The sequence below is a fragment of the Macaca mulatta genome, chromosome 5, assembly GCF_049350105.2.
Source record: "Macaca mulatta isolate MMU2019108-1 chromosome 5, T2T-MMU8v2.0, whole genome shotgun sequence".
NCBI classification, from domain to species: Eukaryota; Metazoa; Chordata; class Mammalia; order Primates; family Cercopithecidae; genus Macaca; species Macaca mulatta.
Window position 1 is genome coordinate 37,919,623 of NC_133410.1, and position 23,765 is coordinate 37,943,387.

Here is a 23,765-nt window from a genome sequence, read left to right on the forward strand (position 1 = left end):
GTTTTAACAGCCAGGTGCAGTGGCGTGCACCTGTGGTCCCAGGTCCTTGGGAGGTTGAGGCAGGAGGATTGTTTGAGCCCAGGAGTTCAAGTCCAGTCTGGGCAACATAGGGAGGCCTTGTCTCTAAAAAAAATTAAAAATGAAATGTTTTAACAGCCTGATTGACTGTTAGTAGTGGTGATGCATATATAGTAAGGCTCATCTCACCTCAAACTCTTTGATGTGAAATTCTAGTTTGACAGCAGTTTGCATCTGTGTACATTTTCGTTAGCAGTGTAGGTTGCTTTTCTGAGTCTTGCAAATCATTTTTACTCAGAATATTTACAAAGAGGAATCTGAGGTTTGGAAGAGAAAAGGGAAGGAAAGTGGCAAAATGGAAGTGAAGTTTTTAAGTGAATCCTGGGAGGAGGCAGAGGAAGCTAACACCCACAGAGAGAGCTGAGGGTGATGGCCTTGTGTCTACAGCAACGCCCAAACAGCAGTGCAAATCGATGATTACTGAGGGCATTGTTGGGGCATTAGTGGGACCCAAGAGGTGGATATTACCAACTTCCAGCCTAAAATTAGAAAGACATTGAATATTTGGGTGACAGTTTAGATATAGGAAAAAATGCCTCTTTGTGTGTGTATTCTGTACCAGGAAGCAGATCGTAGAAATCCTAAATATCTCATTCAAATGCCAAGGAATGGTAATCCCTCAAGGCTTCTAGAGAACAAGGGGTGTTAAATGGGAGTTAATTTGTCATACTCATGACCCTTATGACTAATTTAAAATGTAAGATTTCCATAACAGCCTTTTTATTTGTGAGGGTCTCCCATCATCCTGGTTCTCCCTATCATTTTCTCACAAGGAGCTTCTGTTCCTCATATGTAAATTATCCTTATCCTACAGGAGGGGGTTGTAAAAACCTGGCTCAGGACAGATGGGGAAGAGTTTGTGTATTTTAGTGCCCCTGAATTAGAGCATTATACTTAGGCATAATTGTTATTGCCTAAACAAGAAAGTAAGATGTTAATCCCTAGCAGATATTTCAGTTGTTAGAGACTTCATATTTTTAGAAAACTATTGAAAAGTATAAGAAAATCCCACAAACTTTCAATTTGGAGTTCTCATTAAATGAATAACACTGCATATAATTAAGCTCCCAAGCAGGTTTAAGATTTGGGAGATATGCAAATACAGATCACCATGTGTTCATCACTATTTGGTAGTCCCTCAGAATGGATTTCAGTGACTCTGTGTTTTAAGAACTCTTAAAATTCTCCTCCCATTTTTTTTTGGCAGAGAGCCAATGAAACATTAAGCTATTAGTTCATTTTCTTCTTGCTTGTCCTGCAGTAGTTTATAATGCACTGTGTTATTGAAGAACAAATGTATGAACATATCTTGAAAATATTATTTGTCAAGCATTAGCTCAAAGATCTTTACTGCCTTTACAGGCAAAAATAGCTCTTTTCTTTTTCCTTTTGCAGGAGAAAAACCCTACAAATGTACATGGGAAGGATGCACATGGAAGTTTGCTCGGTCTGATGAACTAACAAGACATTTCCGAAAACATACTGGAATCAAACCTTTCCAGTGCCCGGACTGCGACCGCAGCTTCTCCCGTTCTGACCATCTTGCCCTCCATAGGAAACGCCACATGCTAGTCTGATCGCCCCTGTGTCCTGCCTCAGCGTGACTCCCCACTCACCTGGCTCTCTCTCTGTCCTGCCTCCCATTATCTAACACATTTTTTACATGTACATTTTAATTTGATTCAGCTGGTCTGAATCTCGGAATTTATATCATCCAAAACTTCCATATGGTCAGTAGTAGACGTTCTCTAATCCTCCCTCTCCTTACCACGGGTCAGACCTAAAGAATGTGAACACTTTTTTTTTTTTTTTTTTTTTCTGGGGATGCTAAGCAAACCCTTCTTATAGATACGTTTAATGTAATAAGAACAAGGGAACATGTAAACTAACATAACCAATTGTCAGTTCTCCATGTATTCCTCAAAAGAATGTCAGAGTAAATGTATTAGAAATACAGTATCCAGACTGCTAGTCCTTGCCAGAGACATTCTTACCTCTGCCCTGTGATAATATTTTATGCTTGACAGTGAAAACAAGGGTGGCCCCTTGCACCGGTTAGCTAGAAGTACAGCAAGATTTCAAGCTAGTGCAGTCACCTCTTCCGTCACCCTTCACAAATCTTGTCAACCTGGATCTTAGACTTCATCTGAATCAAGTTCTTTGCCCTCCTTTGTGCCTGCAGCTCATATGGAGGTCTTTGCCACCAATGGGAGATGAGCCCAAACTTTGGATCTAGGTGGGTGATGTGTAGTGGTTCAAGGGAAGAGTGCTGTGCTTTCATAGCATGGAGTTGGAGGAGAGGGCCATTGAGCAGTGGGGAGCAGAAGAGGCAATTCCTCCTGGGCTAGGGGTTGTCAGTGAGGTTTGAACATTTTGTTAGCTGTGTGCAGCATTCCCAGAGCTTCAGTCTCTGTGCATTCTCAGCTTTGCAGAACCATGCTGCAAAGCCACATACCGATGGGGTTATCCATGCAACTATCTCCATTCCTACAATGTCCTTAATATGAGATCATCAAACATTGATAGTAGGGACTCTGTGGAATATTTGCCCAGTAATGGTAAGAAATCTTTTGGGTAAGAGTATGGATGGTTCTTCTTTTACCCAATCTGCTTATAGCTTTTTTTGTAAACAGGGAAATGTTGAGTGGTACTTGTATTCCCTTATCAAATTAATCACATAGCTTTTATACAGAAACTCTTCTGTGTGAGCTGTAAGGTGCCAAATTTGCTGTCACTTGTATTCATGACACATCCCATAAAGCATCTGCTAATGCTTTAAGAGATTGATTCAATTAAGACCTGAGTGACACTATTTGTAAATATAACTAGTTGTGAAGCACACATACCTTTATTTTGGGAATTTATGAAAAAATATAGAAAACCACAGATCAGGGATTCATATATGTAGCTCAAAAATTCCCAAAAGTTTACTGTTAGAGCTGGCAGTTTCCTATCACTATTTCAGTGTCAGAACAAACTGAAAATAATGGCTCGTGTTTATGTTGAAGATAAATAGCACCATTATTGGGGGAAGTTATTCAAAAGCAGGCTTTTGAGCACCATAGTCTAAATGCCAATAAAAATAATTCATACATAGAAATGTCATTGGTCCTAAATTTGAAGAAAGTGAGCAACAATAGTTAAATGTGGGTGCATATAACCAAATTCCCCTTCATCAAGAATGGAGGAGAAGAGAGAAGAATGAAATCCTGAAGATTCATCCCAGCCACAACTCAGGATCCAACACAACTTTAACTGGGAGGAATACATTGTTTGGTCATTTTTAAAACATCTGTGAATGAGTGATTCTGGAGGCCTGTGAATTGTGTGGGGAGCTTGCTTTGATGGCACTATGTTAATAAAAGTTGTAGGGACTGTGCACCTAAGGCTAAGAGGTCCCACTCATCCGCCCTGTGAACCAGCTGTAAAGAAATGTAGTTGAGAAATGCAAAGAAATGTGTTATCTTGGCACTTGGGTTTGATTTTCCTTTTTTTAAAGCACTGCAAAATTTCTTTAGGATATTAAAACATCCTAATTGGGCTGTTTGTTTTGTTTTTCAGCTAAAGGTAAAAATTTTTTTTTTTAGCTAAAGTTTTTCTTTTTTGCAACTATGACATAAATTGAGTGATAAAATGGCTCTTTGAAAAGTAGATATAGTCTGTATTGTAAAAGCTTAGTCATATTCATGGCAAAGTGTTCATTTCTTGAGATGGTTCTTCCACAACACACAAGAATCAAGATGGAACGCAAGGAAAACCTTTTTGTTTTTGTTTTGACCGAGGTAACCAGTTTATGTGTGTTCCAATCCATAGAGAAGTGGGGAAAGGGTGAGAAAGGATCAGATTGATCTGGGATCAGCTTGGAGCCTGAGTTCAGCCTCATGGGCATCTCATGGAATTGATGCATTTGCTGTGGCATATTTAAATTTTGTTCAAAAGATTTTAAGCAAGACCTTGCAAAGACTCTTAAATGTTACTGTTCAGCTTGCTTAGATTGTGTTAACAGTTCATTTAACAAAGATCCATTTCAACTCTGGAACAAAAGCAACCCAGAGCATCCATTCTCTATTCCCATGCTGGTCGATATGCTTTTATTACCAATTGGCCCTTACCAAACTTTTCTTATATATATATTTGTATTTTACTATGATAGTTGAGAAATTTAGCCTCTTAGTCATTTTTAGCTGTTATTGTGGAAGACCTCAAATACAAGATTAGATGCCCTTGAACATGTTTTAATGATGTGTATCATGTTACTACCAATGGCGATTTCAGTCGCAATATTTTAAATTGATGAGAATGATTTGTAAACATGAAGTTGCTATTATGTAAATTCTGTTTGTTATAGAGTTTCTTCAATTGTTACCCAAGTGTCATCCTAGAGAAGTCAGAAGAATCAGAATCCATTGTATTTTAGAGTTATGTGAATCTACATCATAAATGGGCATTAACATTCTAAATTGCTTGGTTTGGAGACTGTGTTAGCAGCATAGCTATATTCAACTAGGGAGATGCTAAATACACAGAAGTTTCAAGAGCCTTGGAACAGAATTACAGGGGAACTATATATGTATATGTATATTTTATTAAACACCCATCTGCACTATCAGTATTGCACTAATGTGGAATTTGAAAGACTATTTTGCTGATACTGTATATCTGCGCATCATTCCTGATTAGATTGTTTTAAAGACAATCTGAAAGATCTAAGGTTTTAAAATAATTTGGTTTGAAAATATACAGTTGTCTTGAGGAATTGCTGTCATACATGAAGTTGCTCCAAGCTGTCTTTATTCTCTTCTTGGTCAAGGTTAACAATTGCTAAATGATCGCAAATTCACCTAAACAATACATTTACAAAGCCATCTTTACATGCATTAAACGAGGGCTACAACAATATTGTTTTACAAATACTAGCACTTTTTTTCTGTTATGTACTTAGTGTTAGAGGGTCAAAATAATCTTTCTGCTTAGCATCTCTTAAACCATACCTGCAAATATAGCAGGATTATTACATTTACAGTACTTTAATACTTGTATAAACTATGCAGAAATTTTTAATAAAGTGTAATATATTTTATAAGCTAATAAGACTGAATGGGTAAAGGTTTTTAGCATGCATTAGTATACTTGCAGATACTGAAACATTTTGGTAATCTTTCTTACTAAAGATGTGAATGTTTAATGTACCTTCTCTGTTTCTACTCTGTAGTCCAATGGGAATTCAGTAATGACATTTTGTCATGTCAAACTGTGAACATAAATTTGTACTGTACAGTCCTCATATACTATATACAGTATGCAATATATATTATATACTTGTTAATAAAACCATCAGAATATTAAATGTGATCATGTGATTACTTCATATGCAGTGATCACTAGAATAAAAGTTACAGAGCAATTTCAGAACCCTCGCTTAGAACTGAACTTACTCTGATGGGCAGTTATTGTTGATGGAGAGACAGAAAAATAGATCTAACTGGAAGATGAACTAACGGAGTTAACTCAGCCCTCAAGCTGTGTCCCTGGTTTTCTGAAAATAGCCAACAGGAAGTCTTCTAGGCTGAAATCATAAAACTGAAAACTGCAGACAATCCAGCAAAAATCTACAAACTCACCTAGTTGATTCTTGAGATACTTTGTGTATTTGTTGTTTATGACCCCCGTCTGATTCCAAAAAGAACTTGCAGTGTGTTGTATTAAAAGACATATGTGTATAATACTTAAAACTTTTGGAGTCAAATATCAAGACTCTCATGTTGGGGAGTGGGGAACGAGGAACAGAACAATAATACATTAAAGTAAATAATTCTGGATAAAATATTATTTTTCAAGCCTTTAGTAACCATGTCCATGGACACTGCATTCTCCAGCATCGTATGAAGAAGAAGTAGTTTCCAATAGGGATTTCGAGTTGAGTTTTTGTTTTGTTTTGGTTTGGTTTGGGTTTGGGTTTGGGTTTGGGTTTTTTTTTGAGACAGTCTTGCTGCGTTGCCCAGGCTAGAGCGCAATGTTGCGATCTCACTGCAACCTCCACCTCTTGGGTTCAAGCAATTCTCCTGCCTCAGCCTCTCAAGTAGCCAGGACTACAGGCGCACACCACTGTGCCCAGCTAATTTTTGTAATTTTAATAGAGAGAGGGTTTCACCATGTTGGCCAAGCTGGTCTCAAACTCCTGATCTCAAGTGATCCACCCACCTTGGCCTCAGAAAGTGCTGGTATTACAGGCATGAGCCACTGCACCCAGCCAAGGATTTAGAGTTTTCTTTTGTTTAAGGCAAATGTAATTACCTCTCCTCTTCCCTCTGCATCCCTGCAATGTAATTGAAACTGAGGCTAGCTTGTTAGACTTCAGCAGTTGTCCTCCAGCCCGGATTCCATTTTAGCAAAACACAAGGTAATGTCTGGCCAGCACTTCCCACAGGACTTAAGTTTCACAGGTTGGAGATGGAAGAGGTTTGGGAGAAGGCTAAGTTCAGCCTTTGGGGCACTCTCCAGCCTTCTCTGGGGGGAGCTTCTCTGCTTTTATACCAAGGTAGTTAACTGCAAGATCAAAAGCAAGTGTATGTGACTATAAATCCTAATGGAATACTGGCTTGAATTAGTCCAGTTGACTGGCTGTAATCCTTCCACTACATTTCTTTTTCTTTGTCTTTTTTTTTTTTTTTTTTTTTTTTTTTTTTTTTGAGAGGTAGTCTTGCTCTGTTGCCCAGACCAGGGTGCAGTGGCGCATTCTTGGCGCACTGCAACCTCCGCCTCCCAGTTTCAAGCGAGCCACCTGCCTCAGACCCTCTAGTTGCTGGAATTACAGGCACGCGCCACCATGCCCAGCTAATTTTGTGTTTTTAGTAGAGACAGGGTTTAGTAGAGACGGGGTTTCGCCATGTTGGCCAGGTGATCCACCCGCCTCAGCCTCCCAAAGTGCTGGGATTATAGGTGTGAGCCACCGCGCCCAGACAATCCTTTCATTATATTTCTTATGCATGACTTGACACTTGCTGAGTTCAAAATAAGATCCATCCATGGCCGGGCGCGGTGACTCGCGCCTGTAATCCCAGCACTTTGAGAGGCCGAGACGGGCGGATCACGAGGTCAGGAGATAGAGACCATCCTGGCTAACACGCGGTGAAAACCCGTCTCTACTGAAAATACAAAAAAATTAGCATGGTGGCGGGCGCCTGTAGTCCCAGCTACTCGGGAGGCGGAGGCAGGAGAACGGCATGAACCCGGGAGGCAGAGCAGTGAGCCGAGATCGTGCCACTGCACTCCAGCCTGGGCGACAGAGCGAGACTCCATCTCAAAAATAAAATAAAATAAAAAAAAATCCGTCCTTCTAGGAAGAATTGTTACAAGCTGGATTCTGCCCGGGTAAATGATCAGGATGGTAACAAATGTGGATTCTATAAGAAACTAAATTATTTGGGGGAATGGTTGAACAAAGTTAAGATGTTCCAAACAAAAAAAGACAATACATAACCACTGCCCATTACAGTCAGCCCTCTGTATCCATGGGTTCCGCATTTGCAGATTCAACCCAGGGCAAATAGAAAATACTCAGGAAACATAAAAAACAACACTACAATAATAATGCAAATAATAAGAACACAGTATAATAGCTATTTACATTGCATTTACACTGTATTAGGTATAAGTAATCCAGAGAGAATTTAAAATATACAGGAAGATGTGCATCAGTTGTGCAAATACTATGCCATTTTATGTAAGGGACTTTAGCATTTGAGGATTTTGGTATCCCTGGGGGGCCATGCATACCGAGGGATGACTATTTAAATGCTATCAGGTTAAGAAAGCAGGATTAGGAGGCTTGCTGGGGGCCAAGTTATCAATTCTAATCTGAAAGAGAAGAAATGGCTGTGTTCAGGGAAGGATGGTGCTAAAAGATAAACTTGGGCACATTAAAATCTTAAAAGAGTTTATTTGAGCAGACAGCAATTCATGAATCTGGCAGCACCAGTTGCAAACAGTTGCCTGATTCAAAGAGACTGAATAAGCTGTTCTCAGGAGCAAAACAAATTATTTGATGGTTGAAGTTGAAAGTTGTAGTTAGAGGTTAGTTGGCAATTTCTGATTGGTTAAGATTGTTTCCCTAGGCTGTGATCATTCACTCTGATTTGGGCTTTGGTTTGCTTACACAGGAACCCAAGGCATGGGAGGTGTCTCAGCCTAATGAATTCCCAATTCAATGATCAAAACCATGGATTGAGATGGTAGTAAATACATATACACATAGATGTAAAAGTTAAACTACTAGAGACCTGACTTGCCAGTGCGTGCACATAAAACTCAACAATGAATTGTTCTTCAAGTGTACATTCATTTTAAGAATGTAAACGGAACCTGTTACCATTTCCTATTGTCTGAGCAGATCATAGTAACAATAGTTAGTAATAGTGCAGTATTTAGAGAGAGTGACTCCGAAATTAGAATAACACGTGCTATAAATTAGAATTATTTTTAAACTTATGGGGAAGTGGGAGGTTGAGTCTCACCAAGTCCAGATATGCTTATTGGTTTGAGAGCTTCTGCTCATTATATCCCTGGTTTTGCATTCCCTACAGGCACCCTGAGTGGTGGGGTTAATAGAAAACGGAAGTTGGATCTTCAGCTCCTGGATCATGGCTATTTCACACTGTATACACTTAATGCATTCGATGTTTCTTCCTTTTCTCATGATTCAGGAACTCCATCAGTCTATAGACTTGGTGTCTAAAGAACTCAGAGAGGTGGCTCTTGGGGACTTTCAAGCCTTGCTGATCTGCTCCAGAAGAGATATCACCTCCTGCTGCAAAGTACAAGAGCTTGCCTGTCAGTTACACACCTCCAAAGCTCTGTTCATGCGCTCCCTCAACTAAAATAATATCCCGCCCACACATTCACCACCAGAATGAGATCCTCATGGCTGAGCTAAGACTTGCTCATCTTTGTGAAGACATTGTTAGATGGTAGTTTGTTTCTGAACCAAGCTAGAGTCCACTAGTCCAGTGCAATAAGGCCAAACATCCACACCAAGGTTTTGCAGCAGGAAAAAGGAGGGCATTTATTTGCAGGGTGCCAAGCAAGGAGAATTGGGCAGCTCATGCTTAAAACCCAACCTCTCCCGTGATTTTTAATTAAGCAAGGGTTTTTAAAAGCAAAGGTAAATTTCAGGAAAGCAAAAGTTATAAGCAAAATCATAAATGTATCCATGGAGTTTATACATTGGTTTGGCCTAAAAAGATGGGATATCTTGAAGCGGGGCTGTACAGGTCATAGGGAGATTCAAAGATTTTCTGATTTGCAATTGATTAAGGTAGGGAAGATTTATTTGAAGACTTGGAGTCAGCAGAAATGAATATTAGGTCTGGCCCATGGGCGTTACTTCCTCCAGGATCCTCAGGAAGAACTTTAGAACAAAGAGCTGTGGTCAGAGCTCAGTCCTTAGTTTCCCCTTATCTGAGATCTACATGCCAGCAGATGGCATTTTCCATTTGGTGGAGTTCTGGGTTTCTGAAAAGTAATTGAGGGACATGAGTTAAAATGTTGTCTTTAGTTTCTACAGGGAATCAAACATCTTGTAACTCTAACTTCCTTGGCTATTGTTTAATGCTACTATTACCTTCTTGCTTATCAACTTGCTCATGTACTTCTCATGGCTAGCTAGGTGCCTGGAATTCCCCTTAAAGGAACTCAAGAATTTCTTTTATTTCCATTCTTGAGGGCCCAACAGGCCCCCGAGGGAAGCCGGTACTCCATCTCAGTTTATGGAATAGGCGAGCCTGAGTTCTGCTCCTACCTCGTGCCCTAACCTCTCTCTCACCCCTTCACAGTCAGCTAATCACTTCTGAGGCCACTTCTGGGTCTTTTCTCTCCTGTCCATTGCTATTGAGCTCCTGTGTTTCTCACTGGGGCTAGCACAAAAGTGTCTTCACGCTCTCACTTCAATCATTCTCCTCCACCAGCCACCAAAGCCATCTTTCCCAAACTAAGAGCTGACCATGTTACGCCTGTCTGCTTAGAATCCTTCCATGGTCCTCACTGTACTGAAGCTGGTTCTTCTTCATTCAGCCCTACCCCATTTAAAGCCTCATCGTTTATCATTAAACTTTTGTTTTCATTTGCCTGTTTTTTTCCTAAGAACCTTCTAACACTTCCCATACTCAGTGAGTTTGATGAGTGCACAAGGCATTCAGGCAGATACCAAACTCTTACTCATTTGTCAAAATCCCACTCAAAAGTTACCTATTCTTTGAGCTTTCTTTGAATGAACTCCACTCACCCTCTCTGCAGAGATAATCTCTCCTTCCTTCTTTTTCTTTTTCTTTTTTTTTTTTTTTTTTTTTTGAGATGGAGTCTCGCTCTGTCACCCAGGCTGGAGTGCAGTGCCGTGATCTCGGCTCACTGCAACCTCCACCTCCCAGGTTCAAGCGATTCTCCTGCCTCAACCTCCTGAGTAACTGGGATTACAGGTGCACACCACCATGCCCGGCTATTTTTTTTTTTTTTTTTTTTGTATTTATAGTAGAAACGGGGTTTCACCATGTTGGTCAGGCTGGTCTCAAACTCCTGACTTCATGATCCGCCCGCCTCATCCTCCCAAAGTGCTGGGATTACAGGCGTGAGCCACCACACCAGGCTAATTTTTGTATTTTTTGTAGAGATGGAGTTTCGCCATGTTGCCCAGGCTGGTCTCAAACTCTTAGGCTCAAGCAATCCATCTGCCTCGGCCTCCCAAAGTGCTGGGATTACAGGCATGAGCCACCACACCCGGCCCTCTCTCCCTACTTCTTTCTGCAGCCACATAATCCTTGAGTTTCCCTCAATCTTCAGCACTTATCACCCGGTGGGTCAGTCCATCCAGCTGTCTCCTTCCCTCCCTAGATCTCAGACCACCCTAACATGATTCTCTTCTGGGTGTCCAGTGTCCAATCCCCAGCACCAGGCACAAAGCATGACTGGGTGTGTGTTGGAAAGTGTGCTAGGGAAGGTGTGTTGAATGAGCAAATGGGCACTAATAGCTAACATTAAGTGAACACTTACTAGATACCTTGCACTATTCTAAGCAATTTGCAGGCATTAATTAGTTTAATTCTCAACACTGTAAAGCATGTAACTATTATCATTTTCTTCCTACAGATGGAAATTGGGGCACAGGCAGATTAAGTAATTTACCCAAGGTCACAAAGATAGGAAGCAGAAGAACCAGCTTCAAATTCAGGCCACCTATGCCCAGAGCCTGCTGTCTTAACCATTACATGGGCCTCTGGCCTGGGTGGCCCTCAGGCCATTTCATGCTTCCTCTCAAAATTCAAACCAGGTGTGCCATGGGTGGAATTTTTTTTCATACTTTTACCATACTGAGTCATCTGCTGGGTTACCCTCTCCCTCCCTCCCAGGCCCCATTCATCCACCCCTTCACTAGAAAAATACTGCTAATTCTTCAGTACTTGCAAAGCCAGAAATCCCCAATGGCTAAAGGAAGGGGGAAATTTGCTGGTTTCTATAAATAAGAGATTTGAGATATAGAAATACATTTATTTGTATATATGTATACATACATATATGTATGGGATTACACCTGTAATCCCAGCACTTTGGGAGGCTAAGGCAGGTGGATTGCTTGAGTCTAGGAGTTCAAGACCTGCCTGAGCAACATGGTGAAACCTTGTCTCTACAAAATATACAAAAATTAGCTGGGCATCTCATACATATATATGTATATATGTGTGTGTATATATACACACATATATACTTATATGTATATGAATATATCTACATATGTATATGTGTATATGTATATGTGTGTGTACATACATACATATATATATATATATATTTTTTTTTTTTTTTTGAGACACCATCTCACTCTGTTGCCCAGGCTGGAGGGCAGTGGTGTCATCTCAGCTCACTGCAACCTCTGCCTCCTGGGCTCAAACGATCTTCCCACCTTAGCCTCCTGAGTAGCTAGGACTACAGCCATGTGCCACCATGCCCAGCTAATTTTTGTATATTTTGTAGAGATGGGGTTTCACCATGTTGCTCAGGCTGGCCTTGAACTTCTGGACTCAAGCAATCCACCTGCCTTGGCCTCCCAAAGTGCTGGGATTACAGGTGTGAGCCACTGTGCCTGGCCTTGATTTTTTTTTTTTTTAATGTCAGGTGAATTGTATCATTTAGATAAAAATCATTCTTTTTAATGTACATTCAGTCATATAATTATAATGAAGACATAGAACAATTCCATCCCTCCTTAAAATTCCCTTGACCTCGTTTATATTCACCCCGTCCTCCAGGCCTATTTTATTTCCCTGTACTTTCACCTCTTACATATGTGTGTCACCTTTTTGAGTCTGGTGTCTATTGTTTCACACTACGTATTTGAGATTCAACTATGTGGTTACATGTATCAGTAACTTGTTCCTTTTAATTATTGAATAAGGATATACAACATAAGGTAAATATATGCTTATACATTTACCAGTGGAAGAATATCTGGATTATCTTCAATTTGAGGCAATTATGAATAAAGCCACCATAAATATTCATGTACAGATATTATTAACCTTTTTGTTCAATTTTTGGGTTTTGTGTTCCTTGCTCTTGGGTAAATACTTAAGAGTGGGATTGCGAGATTGTGTGCTAAGTAAAGATTTAGCTCTTTAACAAATTGCCCTGCTCTTTTCCAGAGCAGCTATGCCATTTTGCATTTCCACCAGCAATATGTGAGAGTTCCAAGCTATTCTACAACCTCACCCACACTTGCTATTGTCAAGTGTTTTGTTTTGTTTTGTTTTATCCAACCAAATAGGTGGGGCAGTATCTCATTGTGGTTTTAATTTGCATTTCCTTCATGACTTATGATGAGCATCTTTTCATGTGTTTATTTGCCAGCCTTATATCTTCTTCAGTGGAGAATCTCTTAAAATCTTTTGCACATTTTGTATTGGGTTGTTTGTTTTCTTATTATTACATTCTGAGAAGTCTCTCTACATTCTAGATATGCGTCATGTTTTGCTAATATTTTCTCCCAGTCTGTGGTTTGTCTTTTCATTTTCTTAACAGTGGTTTTTCAATAGAAGATATTTTTAATTTTGATAAAGTTTAATTTATCAATTTTTTCTTTTATGAATCATAATTTTTGTGTTCTACCTAAAAAATCTTTCCCTAACCCAAGGCCACATACATTTTCTCCTCTTTTCTCCTTCTAGATTCCTTATGGTTTTAGGCTTTACACGTACATCTATGATCTATTTGGGCTTGATCTTTGCCCATAGATATAATTTATGAGTTAAGTTCATATATATGTCCAATTGTCCCATCACTATTTATTGAAAATATTATTCTTTCTCCATTCAATTGATTTTGCATATTTGCCAAAAAATCAACTAACCATATATGTGTGGGTCAGTTTCTGGGTTCTCTGTTGTGTTCCATTAATCTATGTGTCTATCTTTTCACCAAGACCACACTATTTTAATTACAGTAGCTTTACAACAAGTCTTCAAATTAGTATGAATTTGCTAACTTCGTTATTCTTTTTAAAAATTATTTTGGTTGTTCTAGCTCCTTTGGGCTTCCATTTAAATTTAAGGACCAGTTTATCAGTCTTTCAAAACAAAAGCCTGCTGGGATTTTGCTTGGGATTATACTGAATTTATAGAACAAATGAATTTTTCAATGTAAAAATATGCTCTATTACTCCATTTATTTGAGTCTTCTTTGATTTCTTTCATCAGTGTTTTATAGGTTTTGTATACAGGTTATGGACATATTTAATCAGATTTATACTTAAGGTTTCTGTTGTTGTTCTGTGCAAGGGATTGGGTTTAGCAGTCATAGAGTGACAGATGATAAGTCCTGGCTTTGAATGAGATGGAGAGTTAAAATTGAGACCTTCTACGTAAATAGTTGAACGTAGGCAAACACATAACACTTCTGGAAGAACATACTTAACCCATGACACAGACAGTTTTCACAGAGAAAGCTCTACTTTGGTTTAAGTTCACAAGCCAAGCTAACAAAACTCATAAAGAAACATACATTATAAGCAAGAGCACAGATGCTGCAAAGACCACAACAAAGAAATTCCTATGGTAGAACTGTCAGAACACTATATTTAAAGACATGGTAGGATTAATCAAAGCCCTAAGAAAATTGGTATCTGGAAAAGGATTCCAGCCACAATATTAATGAATGGATTCATTCCACACTATTCCTTCTGCTAATTACCTCCCAAAGTGCTGAGATTCTGGGATGAGCCACTGCACCTGGCTAACTATAACAGTTAGATTAAAAGGGTCTAGCCTACAGAGCCATTCTCTTCCTGGTCTTTTGGGCAACGGGTGAGGGGGGTGCTGCACTTCTTACAGTGTTTACCTGGAGTATAACAGTGGTTTGTTTTGTTTTGTTTTGTTTTGTTTTTTAGATGGAGTCTCGCCCTGTCACCCAGGCTGGAGTGCAGTGGCGCGATCTCGGCTCACAGCAACTTCCGCCTCCAGGGTTCAAGCGATTCTTCTGCCTCAGTCTCCCAAGTAGCTGGGACTACAGGCACCCGCCACCATGCCCAGCTAATTTTTGTATTTTTAGTAGAGACGGAGTTTCACCATATTGGCCAGGCTGGCCTTGAACTCCTGACCTAGTGATCCACCCGCCTTGGCCTCCCAAAGTACTGGGATTGCAGGCATGAGCCACCGCGCCCACCTCTGAGCTAGGTATTATTATTCCTGTTTTACAGATGACACTGAAGCTCAGAGAAGCCAGGTAACTTACCCAAGTTGTGTTTTTTAAAAAAAATTTTTTTTAATTAGAGATGAAGGGTCTTGCTATGTTGCCCAGGCTGGTCTTGAACTTCTGGGCTTAAGCAATCCACCTGCCTTGGCCTCCCAAAGTGCTGGGATTACTGCACATAAGCCACCGCATTGGCTTTCAATTGTAGAGTGAGGGAGAGGATTATAGAGAGCAGGGAGCGGAAGGAAAAGATATTTTAAACCCACGTCTGAAGTCCCTGGCTCATCTCTGGGTAGCCCAAGCATCAAACTGACCAGAATGAACACAGAAGAAGCTTTGAGAATTGAACTACAGCGTGGAATATCACCACGTTTCAAACTGGCCTCTGTGCACAGCGTGGCTGACCAGAATCGTACTACAAAGCTTCAAAAATTAAGTTAACATTCAAACCACAGCCCACAAAAGTGGGCCAGGATGTGTGCTCTAAATCTAAATGGGTGGACGGCCAGCTAAAATAGAAGATTTAAACAGGAACCAGAGTCTCATAACAGTACACACAGAGTTTCTAAGACATAATCCAAAATTACTCAGCATAGCGAGAACCAGGAAAATCTTACCTTGCATGAGAAAAGAAATCAGCAGACACTACCACTCAAAGGACAGAAACACTGGAATTATCTGAAAAGGGTTTTAAAGTAACTATTATAAAAATTCTCCTAAAAGCAATTATGAACACTCCTGGAACAAATGGAAAACTAGAAAATCTGAGCAAGAAATACAAGACACAAAAAAGAATCAAAAGGAGATTTTAGAACCAAAAAGTATAATATTCAAAAAAATAAACCCTGGATGGGCTTAATAACAGAATGGAGGTTACAGAGGAAAGAGTATTATGAAGATAGATCAATGCAAATTATCCAATCTGAGCAACAGAGAGAAAAACAGACTGAAAAAAATATGAACACAGGCTAGGTACCTGTAGCACAATAACAAAAGATCTAACATTCAGAATTCCAAAGGGAGAGAAGAAAGTGCAGGGCTAAAAAAATTTTGAAGAAATCATGTCTGAAAATTCCCCACATTTGTTGAAAGATCAAAAAAACTACAGATTCAAGGTTAGCAAACCCCCAAAAGATTAGACTCAAAGAAACCTCTAACCAGATATATCATAATCAAGCTGTTGAAAACTAGACAAATAAAAAAAGATGAGGGGTCAGACATAACCTGCATGAAGCATGGTATTGAATTTTTACATCGACAACTAGATAAATACTAAATACTAGAACTGTAAGTGGTTTTATTTGTATTAAAACATTTAATATTTTATTTTTGCCAAAAATTAAATAAAACTTCTTAGCTTCTCCCTCTGCCCAATCCTGTTCCCCTGACTTTCATGCAAGACTTCTTTATTGCAGATGTTTTTCCCCCCTTTAAACCACCTGCATGCAAATCTCTGTTTCAGAATGTATTTCCAGGGAACCTGACCTAGACATGTGCCAACTGGCACAGAGGCAGAAAGAAACAGCCCCCTGTCTCCTCTCAGATGTCGGTATAGTGAGACAAGCAAATGGTGAGCTTGCTGATAGATATTATTATTAAATGTACAAATGCGTAAATAAATTTATAATTTATTTTAAATAGCTTTGATTTCAAATTGTAGATATTTAAATACATAATGGTGTTTTTCCTTTGTATTCTTGCCCCAGGTCCCACAAATATTTCAAGTAAGTCTGCCCTTCCTTCTTGATTTCTATTATATTTTCTAGTTTCTCATATAGAGGAACATTATTGGTTTTATAATATCATCTTGTATCTGGCAAACAGGCTGAGCTGTCTAATTAATTCTACTATTTTGTCTAATGATGCTATTGGTTCGCTGTTACTGTTTTTAACACCTGTAATAACTCCAGTAATAACTATTTAATTTTCCCCCAACGCCCCCAATCTTCATATCTTTCACGCTTTTCTTGTTTCTTATGGTATCTGCTAAACTATGCAGCACCATGTTAAGCATTAGTAGCAACCATCTGGCATCCTTGTCTTATAGCGGTCTTCATGGAAGTGTGTCGAAAATGGCTCCAATAAGCACGATTTCTGTTATACCATTTCTGTCATATAACCTTTACCTGGGTAAAACTGGCTCCTTTCCTTTTCTAGTTTTCTGAGTGTTTTCATGTAAATAGGTACTGAACTTTAACAAACGCTCTTTCTACATCTATTTAGATACATTCAGGATTTTTCTTTTTTAGACCATTAATATGATAAATGACAGTGATAGATTTTTTTAATGTAGAACCATCCTTGCATTTCTTGTATAAAGCTTGCTTGTACACAGGATATATAAATATGTAGTTTTAATAAAATGTAAAATTTGGCTAGCCGATGTTTTATTTAGGATTTTATATCCATGGGAATAACTGAAATGAGCTTGTAATTACCTGATCAAGGTTTCATTAACTTCATAAACTGTGTGCAAACAAATGAAGACCAACCAGATGAGAACAGACAAAGGCAATTAATTCAGAGCTTGCTAGTAAGGGAGTCAGTCACCAGCATTTGCATTTTGACAGAGATTCAAAGGCAGGGAAAAGAGGGAGAAAGCTTCAGAGCAGAAAAAGGGAAGGCTACAGGTAAGCCCTTATTGGAGGCTGTTAGCCTGGGGAAGCAGGTTAACTCGAAGCAGGGTATCCTATGTGATTGGTTAGGGTGCATATTTAGCTTTATCTGGTTGGTCCTAGGTGGAAAGCAGGAATAAAAATCAGGGATGTTGGCTGGGCACAGTGGCTCACACCTGTAATCCCAGCACTTTGGGAAGCCAAGGCAGGCAAATCACCTGAGGTCAGTTCAAGACCAGCCTGGCCAACATGGTGAAACCCCATCTCTACAAAAATACAAAAATTAGCCAGGCATGATGGTGGGTACCTGTAATTCCAGCTACTTGGGAGGCTGAGGCAGGAGAATTGCTTAAACCTGGAAGGCATAGGTTCCAGTGAGCCAAGATCGTTCCATTGCACTCCAGCCTGGGCAGCAGAGCAAGACTCTGTCTCAAAAAAAAAAAAAAAAAAAAATTAGGGATGCTGTCAATTATTAATCAAGTCCTGGCTATTTTGGACTGATTGTTACAGGGGTTATTGTTTGCTTCCTAGACTGTTTGCTAGAGATAGTGGTCTGACTTCCTCCAAGTCTAATTTGTAGATTGCAGGCTGGTTTTCTAGGTTAGTTACAATAGGTAACAGGTTAGCTTCCTAGGCTAGTTGCTGCAGATTGTGGTGCAGAGCTCTGTTTTCATATATACCCTGGCCATTGTCTATTTATATAGACCATTTCAACTGAGTTGGACAACTTTCACTCTTTTAGTTTTCTGGAACATCTTATAAAAGGCAGATATTCTTCCTTGAAAGTTTGGTAAGATTTCTCTGAAAAACCGCCTGGGCCAAATTCTGGGCAGAGGGGGTTCTGGCTTAAGTTTGGTAAGATTTCTCTGAAAAACTGCCTGGGCCAAATTCTGGGCAGAGGGGGTTCTGGCTTAAGTTTGGTAAGATTTCTCTGAAAAACTGCCTGGGCCAAATTCTGGGCAGAGGGGGTTCTTGCTTACCCTTTGAGGTTTTTAAAATAATCTTTACTCTATTGAAATATTCTATTTATTCTTCCACCAATTGTTGCCCTTTATATTTTTCCAGAAATGTATCTGGTTCATCTAAGTTATATTTATTAGAAAACAGTCATAATAGCATTTTACAATTCTTTTAATCTCTAGGTCTATAACTGTTTTCCTCTTTATTATATATTTTGTGTATTTGTGTCTTCCTTCTTTTCTTGATCAGTTTTGCCAGAAGTCTATCTTCCTAATTTTTTTCAAACAGCCAAATATGTTTTTATTAATTAATATCTGAAATGCTTTGTGTTAGTTTGTTGGTATCTATTCCATTAAATTCTATTTTCTTCCTTCTTGTTTGAGTTTGCATTGTTGTTATATATTTTAATTTGTGGAGATAATTCCTAACTCATTTGTTCTCAATCTTCCTTGGGTTTTTTATTTATTTATTTTTCAAACAATACCCGGTTCATGAGGTTTTTTTAAGAAGTGTATTTAAATTTACTGTATGAGTCTATTCTCACACTGCTAATAAGGACATACCTGAGCCTGGGTAATTTATAAAGAAAAAGAGGTTTAATGGACTCACAGTTTCACATGGCTGGGGAGGCTTTACCATGGCAGAAGACGAATGGGGAGTAAAGTCAAGTATTACATAGAAGCAGGCAAGAGAGCTGGTGCAGGGAACTCCCGTGTATAAAACCATCAGATCTCGTGAGACTCATTCGCTATCATGAGAACAGTATGGGGGAAACTGCCCCCGTGATTCAATTATCTCCACCTGGCCCTGCTCTTGACATATGGGGATTATGACAATTCAAGGTGAGATTTGGGTGGGGACACAGAGCCAAACCATATCAAGTTATACATGTCTTTCTAAGCTCTGCTTTAATTTGGCGCCCTGAATTTTGTCACTTGCGCAGGCAGAACAGTCACACAGAGTGAACCGTTTTGCTCACTGCATAGGTGTGGATGAGCCGGTGAGAAGAGCTCTCTGTAGAAAGGAAGAAATGCTTTTTCTTTGTAGAAAAGGACCTCTAGCTCTCTCCTTCTAGGCCCTCAGGATTGTGACTGTCCAAATCAGGTGCCTCTGTCTGATTCAAATAGAGATGTCTTACAGGATAGTGAGAATCCTGAGGTGGGGCTGTTGCTCAGCCTTAAGCATTTTATTTGTCTTATGATTTTGTTAACCCAGGAGTTACTTAGTAGCATTTTATCCAGTTTCCACGTGTCTGGGATTTTGTTTGAGTAATATACTAGAGTAGATAGGGGCAAATAGACCAACAGGACTGAGGAGACAACTGAGAAATACTGTGTACCCTCACACCTCTGGGCTCTTGAGATGTAAAACAGGCAGTGCCAAACTTTAATGGAGGAAAACAGAAGCGCTTTAGGAAATGATGTGAAAAGAACTGAATCACTAGGGAAAAACAAAACTGGATTTGCTCTTTTATCTCCTATGCAAAGATGAATGTCTGGTGGAAAAGAAAGAAACTGAAACCTAGCTGAAGAAAATGTAGGCATTCATCATTGTGAGCTCCAAGTTGGGGGAGATATCCACAAGGCCGAAAATGTATAAACCACATAGCAAAATGTTGATAAGTCTGACTATATCAAAATTAATTTATTTCAGCAGAAAAAGTTAGCAGGAGGTAACAGAGTAGGAGAAGATGTTTCCAATATCTATCCAGGGACGGTCCTAAGAACACAGGTAAATCAACATCAATGACCTCAAAAACAACATTGAGTAAGAAAACTAGAAAAAATACAATAGTTTCCCCTTATCCACAGTTTCGTGCTTTCCACAATTCCAGTTACCATGGCCCAAAAATATTCCATGGAAAATTCCAGAAATAAGCAATTCATAAGTTTTACATTGCATGCCATTTTGAGCAGCGTGATGAAACCTCGTACCACCCTGCTATGTCCCGCCTGGGACATGAATCATCCCTTTGTTCCGCCTATCTATGCTGTCTACACTACCCAACCGTTATTCATTTAGTAGCCCTCTAGGCTATCAGATCAAAAAAAAAAAAAAAAACCATAAAAACAAACAAGCAAACAGCATAGTATATATAGGGTTTGGTACTATCTGAGGTTTCAGGAATTCATGGGAGGTCTTGGAACATATCCCCTAGAGACAATAGGGGACTATTGTATTAATATCACACATCACTCATATAAATTAGAAACACATATGTACAAAGCTACATGTTTTACAAGAACATAGGCGTATTTAAGATCACAGCTTAAACACAGTAAAGCTGGTATGGATGGGGATAGGAAAAAGGGAACAGAGACTAAGAAAGAAGGGAAAAACGAAAATAAGAGTGACTCACACCTCAGCTCAGAGAGTAAGGTCATCATTAGTCTATCCATGAGTAACTCAGTTCTCAGCAGAAAAAACAGTTTAGACCAGAAAACATTTGTAAAATGTCTATCTAGTACTATCACGTGCTAGTGATATAGTCATGTTAGTTGCTTTTCTACACTTATTGTGAAAATCCATGCCACATTGTGCAACCCAGCCTAGATCTGTTTTTTGTTTTGTTTTGTTTTGTTTTGTTTTTTGAGACGGAGTCTCGCTCTGTCGCCCAGGCTGGAGTGCAGTGGCGCCATCTCTGCTCACTGCAAACTCCACCTCCCAGGTTCACGCCATTCTCCTGCTTCAGCCTCCTGACTAGCTGGGACTACAGGCGCCCGCCACCATGCCCGGCTAATTTTTGATATGTTTAGTAGAGACGGGGCTTCACCGTGTTAGCCAGGATGATCTCGATCTCCTGACCTCATGATCTGCCCACCTCGGCCTCCCAAAGTGCTGGAATTACAGGCATGAGCCACCGCACCCGGCTATCTGTTTTATTTTTTTAATAAGCAAAAGCGTTCAATCTTACCAGTCAGAATTTCCTTGTTATTAAAAATAAAATGGTAGAGCAAAATGCTGAATTGAGTATTTGAAATGAGACAGGCATCATCTGGTTAATTTCTTTTAAAGACTTCTCTCCCCTAATAAAGAATGGAGTGAACAATTGGTTGTATTTGAGCTTTTAATTAGACCCAATATAATATGCTTACAAGTATTTTGCCTGCCAGGCATCGCAAAAATCACTCTGCTGATTTTACAAGAATTTAATACACGGGAACATAAGTTGGCTGGGATTCAATAAGAGATTATCTTGCTAAGTGAGAATAATGAAAAAAGCAAGGAGAAAACAACTTTATTGGAAGGGGTGGGAGGAAAGGAAAGGCAGGAAGTCACACTGGAAATGAGTTTCAGAAGTACAGAGTTATTTACTCAGGGACAGGTCCTGGTTTTGTGGGGCCTGACACCTACCTACTTGGTGGAGGCAGGTGAGGGGAGTAAAATATTTAAGAAAAGAATATTAAAATATTAATATGAAACCAGTTATGATTATATTTATATCAAATGAGAAAAAAGTCTCAACAAACTACGAATTTTAAAAGATGATAGATATGTTAAACATAACAAATCTAGACAAATCTCATAATGTTTCTTAATGACTTGCCTGACCATCTCTACAATATTTGTTTTCTACATATTTTTTGACTGTGTAGACTTTATAGCCTTTTTCCGTGACAACAATTTCATAACGTTTTTTATATGGAGAGAATACAAAGACAAGCTAATCTTTTCCCTAGCAGAGATTATTAAAATTTATTTTTTATTACTTTTTATTTTTGAGATGGAGTCTCGCCCAGGCTGGAGTGCCGTGGTGTGATCTCAGCTCAGTGCAGCCTCCGCATCCCAGTTTCAAGCTATTCTCCTGCCTCAGTCTCCCAAGTAGCTGGGACTACAGGCATGCCACCACACTCGGCTAATTTTTGTATTTTTAGTAGAGACAGGGATTCGCCATGTTGGTCAGGCTGGTCTCGAACTCCTGACCTCAGGTGATCTGCCCACTTCAGCTTCCCTAAGGGCTGGGATTACAGGTGTGAGCCAGCATGCCCATCCTTGTTACTCTTTCTTTTTAATTTTTTGTTTGTTTTTTGTAGAAACAGGGTCTTGCTATATTGTCCAGGTTGGTCTCAAACTCCTGGCCTCAAGCAATCCTTCCACCTTGGCCTCCCAAAGTTCATGTCAGTGGGATGAACACCAAAGTTTATGCCAGGCATGAACACCACATCGGGCATACAATTTCTCGTTATTAATAATCAGATTCATAAAATACATGATTTCACACATAGATTTACTCACTTTTATAGAACTGCTACAGGTTTGTGCCCTATAAATAGAGAAATGTTGATAAAATCTATTTCATATGATTCATTTCTAATTTTTTTTTTTTTTTTTTTTTGAGACGGAGTCTTGCTCTGTCACCCAGGCTGGAGTGCTGTGGCCCGATCTCAGCTCACTGCAAGCTCCGCCTCCCGGGTTCCCTCCATTCTCCTGCCTCAGCCTCCCGAGTAGCTGGGACTACAGGCGCCCGCCACCTCGCCCGGCTAGTTTTTTGTATTTTTTAGTAGAGACGGGGTTTCACCGTGTTAGTCAGGATGGTCTCGATCTCCTGACCTTGTGATCCGCCCGTCTCAGCCTCCCAAAGTGCTGGGATTACAGGCTTGAGCCACCGCGCCCGGCCGATTCATTTCTAATTATATTTGTTGCATTATTGAGTAGATTCTTGACAGGAAAGAACTTCCGCGTGAATCAGATGCTGGTGAGAACTGAGTGCTCTGCTTACCACTGAACGTGCCTGACGACTGGCAGAATGTTCTGTGGGTTGGCCTCTGGCCCTGCATGTTTTAAGCCTTATTTCTCTTCCACTGGCACATCTGGGCCGGTTGGCACAGGATACATTCTTATCACCATACCACCTCTGGTCCTCCAGCTTCATGTCTCCAATCAGGTCGGGTCAACCCAGTGGGCAATGAAAGTATTCCCTGGACATTATTCCTACACCAGGATGAACTGACAAGAACTCAGCATGGAAGTGACGTGAAACACACGAATATATCCTGCAAAACCCAAACGAAATGAAATTTCCAGGTTAATATTACCTTAGATGACCCCTGCAAACTGCCCACAGCTGTTCCAGGCCTCTTCACACTTGGGAAAGTCAGAAAGGAAAGAAACGGCAGTCTTAACCAATGTGCAGCTTCAACATCGAACGGTCCTCAAATAACACCATTTCATTCAACCTTGTTTTCATATCACTTCGAGAGAAAAAAATGGATTTCTGGCCGGGTCTCACCACTGCCTATGTGGAGTTGCACATCTCCCCGCATCTGCATGGGTCTTCTTCGAACACGCTGCTTCCCCACCACATCCCAAAGCTGTGCATACTGGGTTAACTGGCAACTACGTGGTCCCAGATCAAGTGAGTGTCGGGGGTTGTGAGTTGCCCTG

The 23,765-nt window shown here is 39.8% G+C and overlaps 1 protein-coding gene across 9 annotated transcripts in view; it reads left to right on the forward strand.

Moving 5' to 3' along the window:
* The window catches only part of KLF3 (KLF transcription factor 3), a 38,015-nt gene extending 32,590 nt beyond the window's left edge, over window positions 1-5,425 (forward strand). For 8 of the 9 annotated variants that reach the window (XM_078001571.1, XM_078001570.1, XM_078001573.1 and 5 more), the window contains one exon: window positions 1,474-5,425. In XM_078001571.1, the coding sequence (XP_077857697.1) occupies window positions 1,474-1,655 (182 nt within the window). In that variant the 3' untranslated portion in view covers window positions 1,656-5,425. 9 annotated transcript variants of the gene reach the window in all.
* Window positions 5,426-23,765: the final 18,340 nt, after the last annotated feature.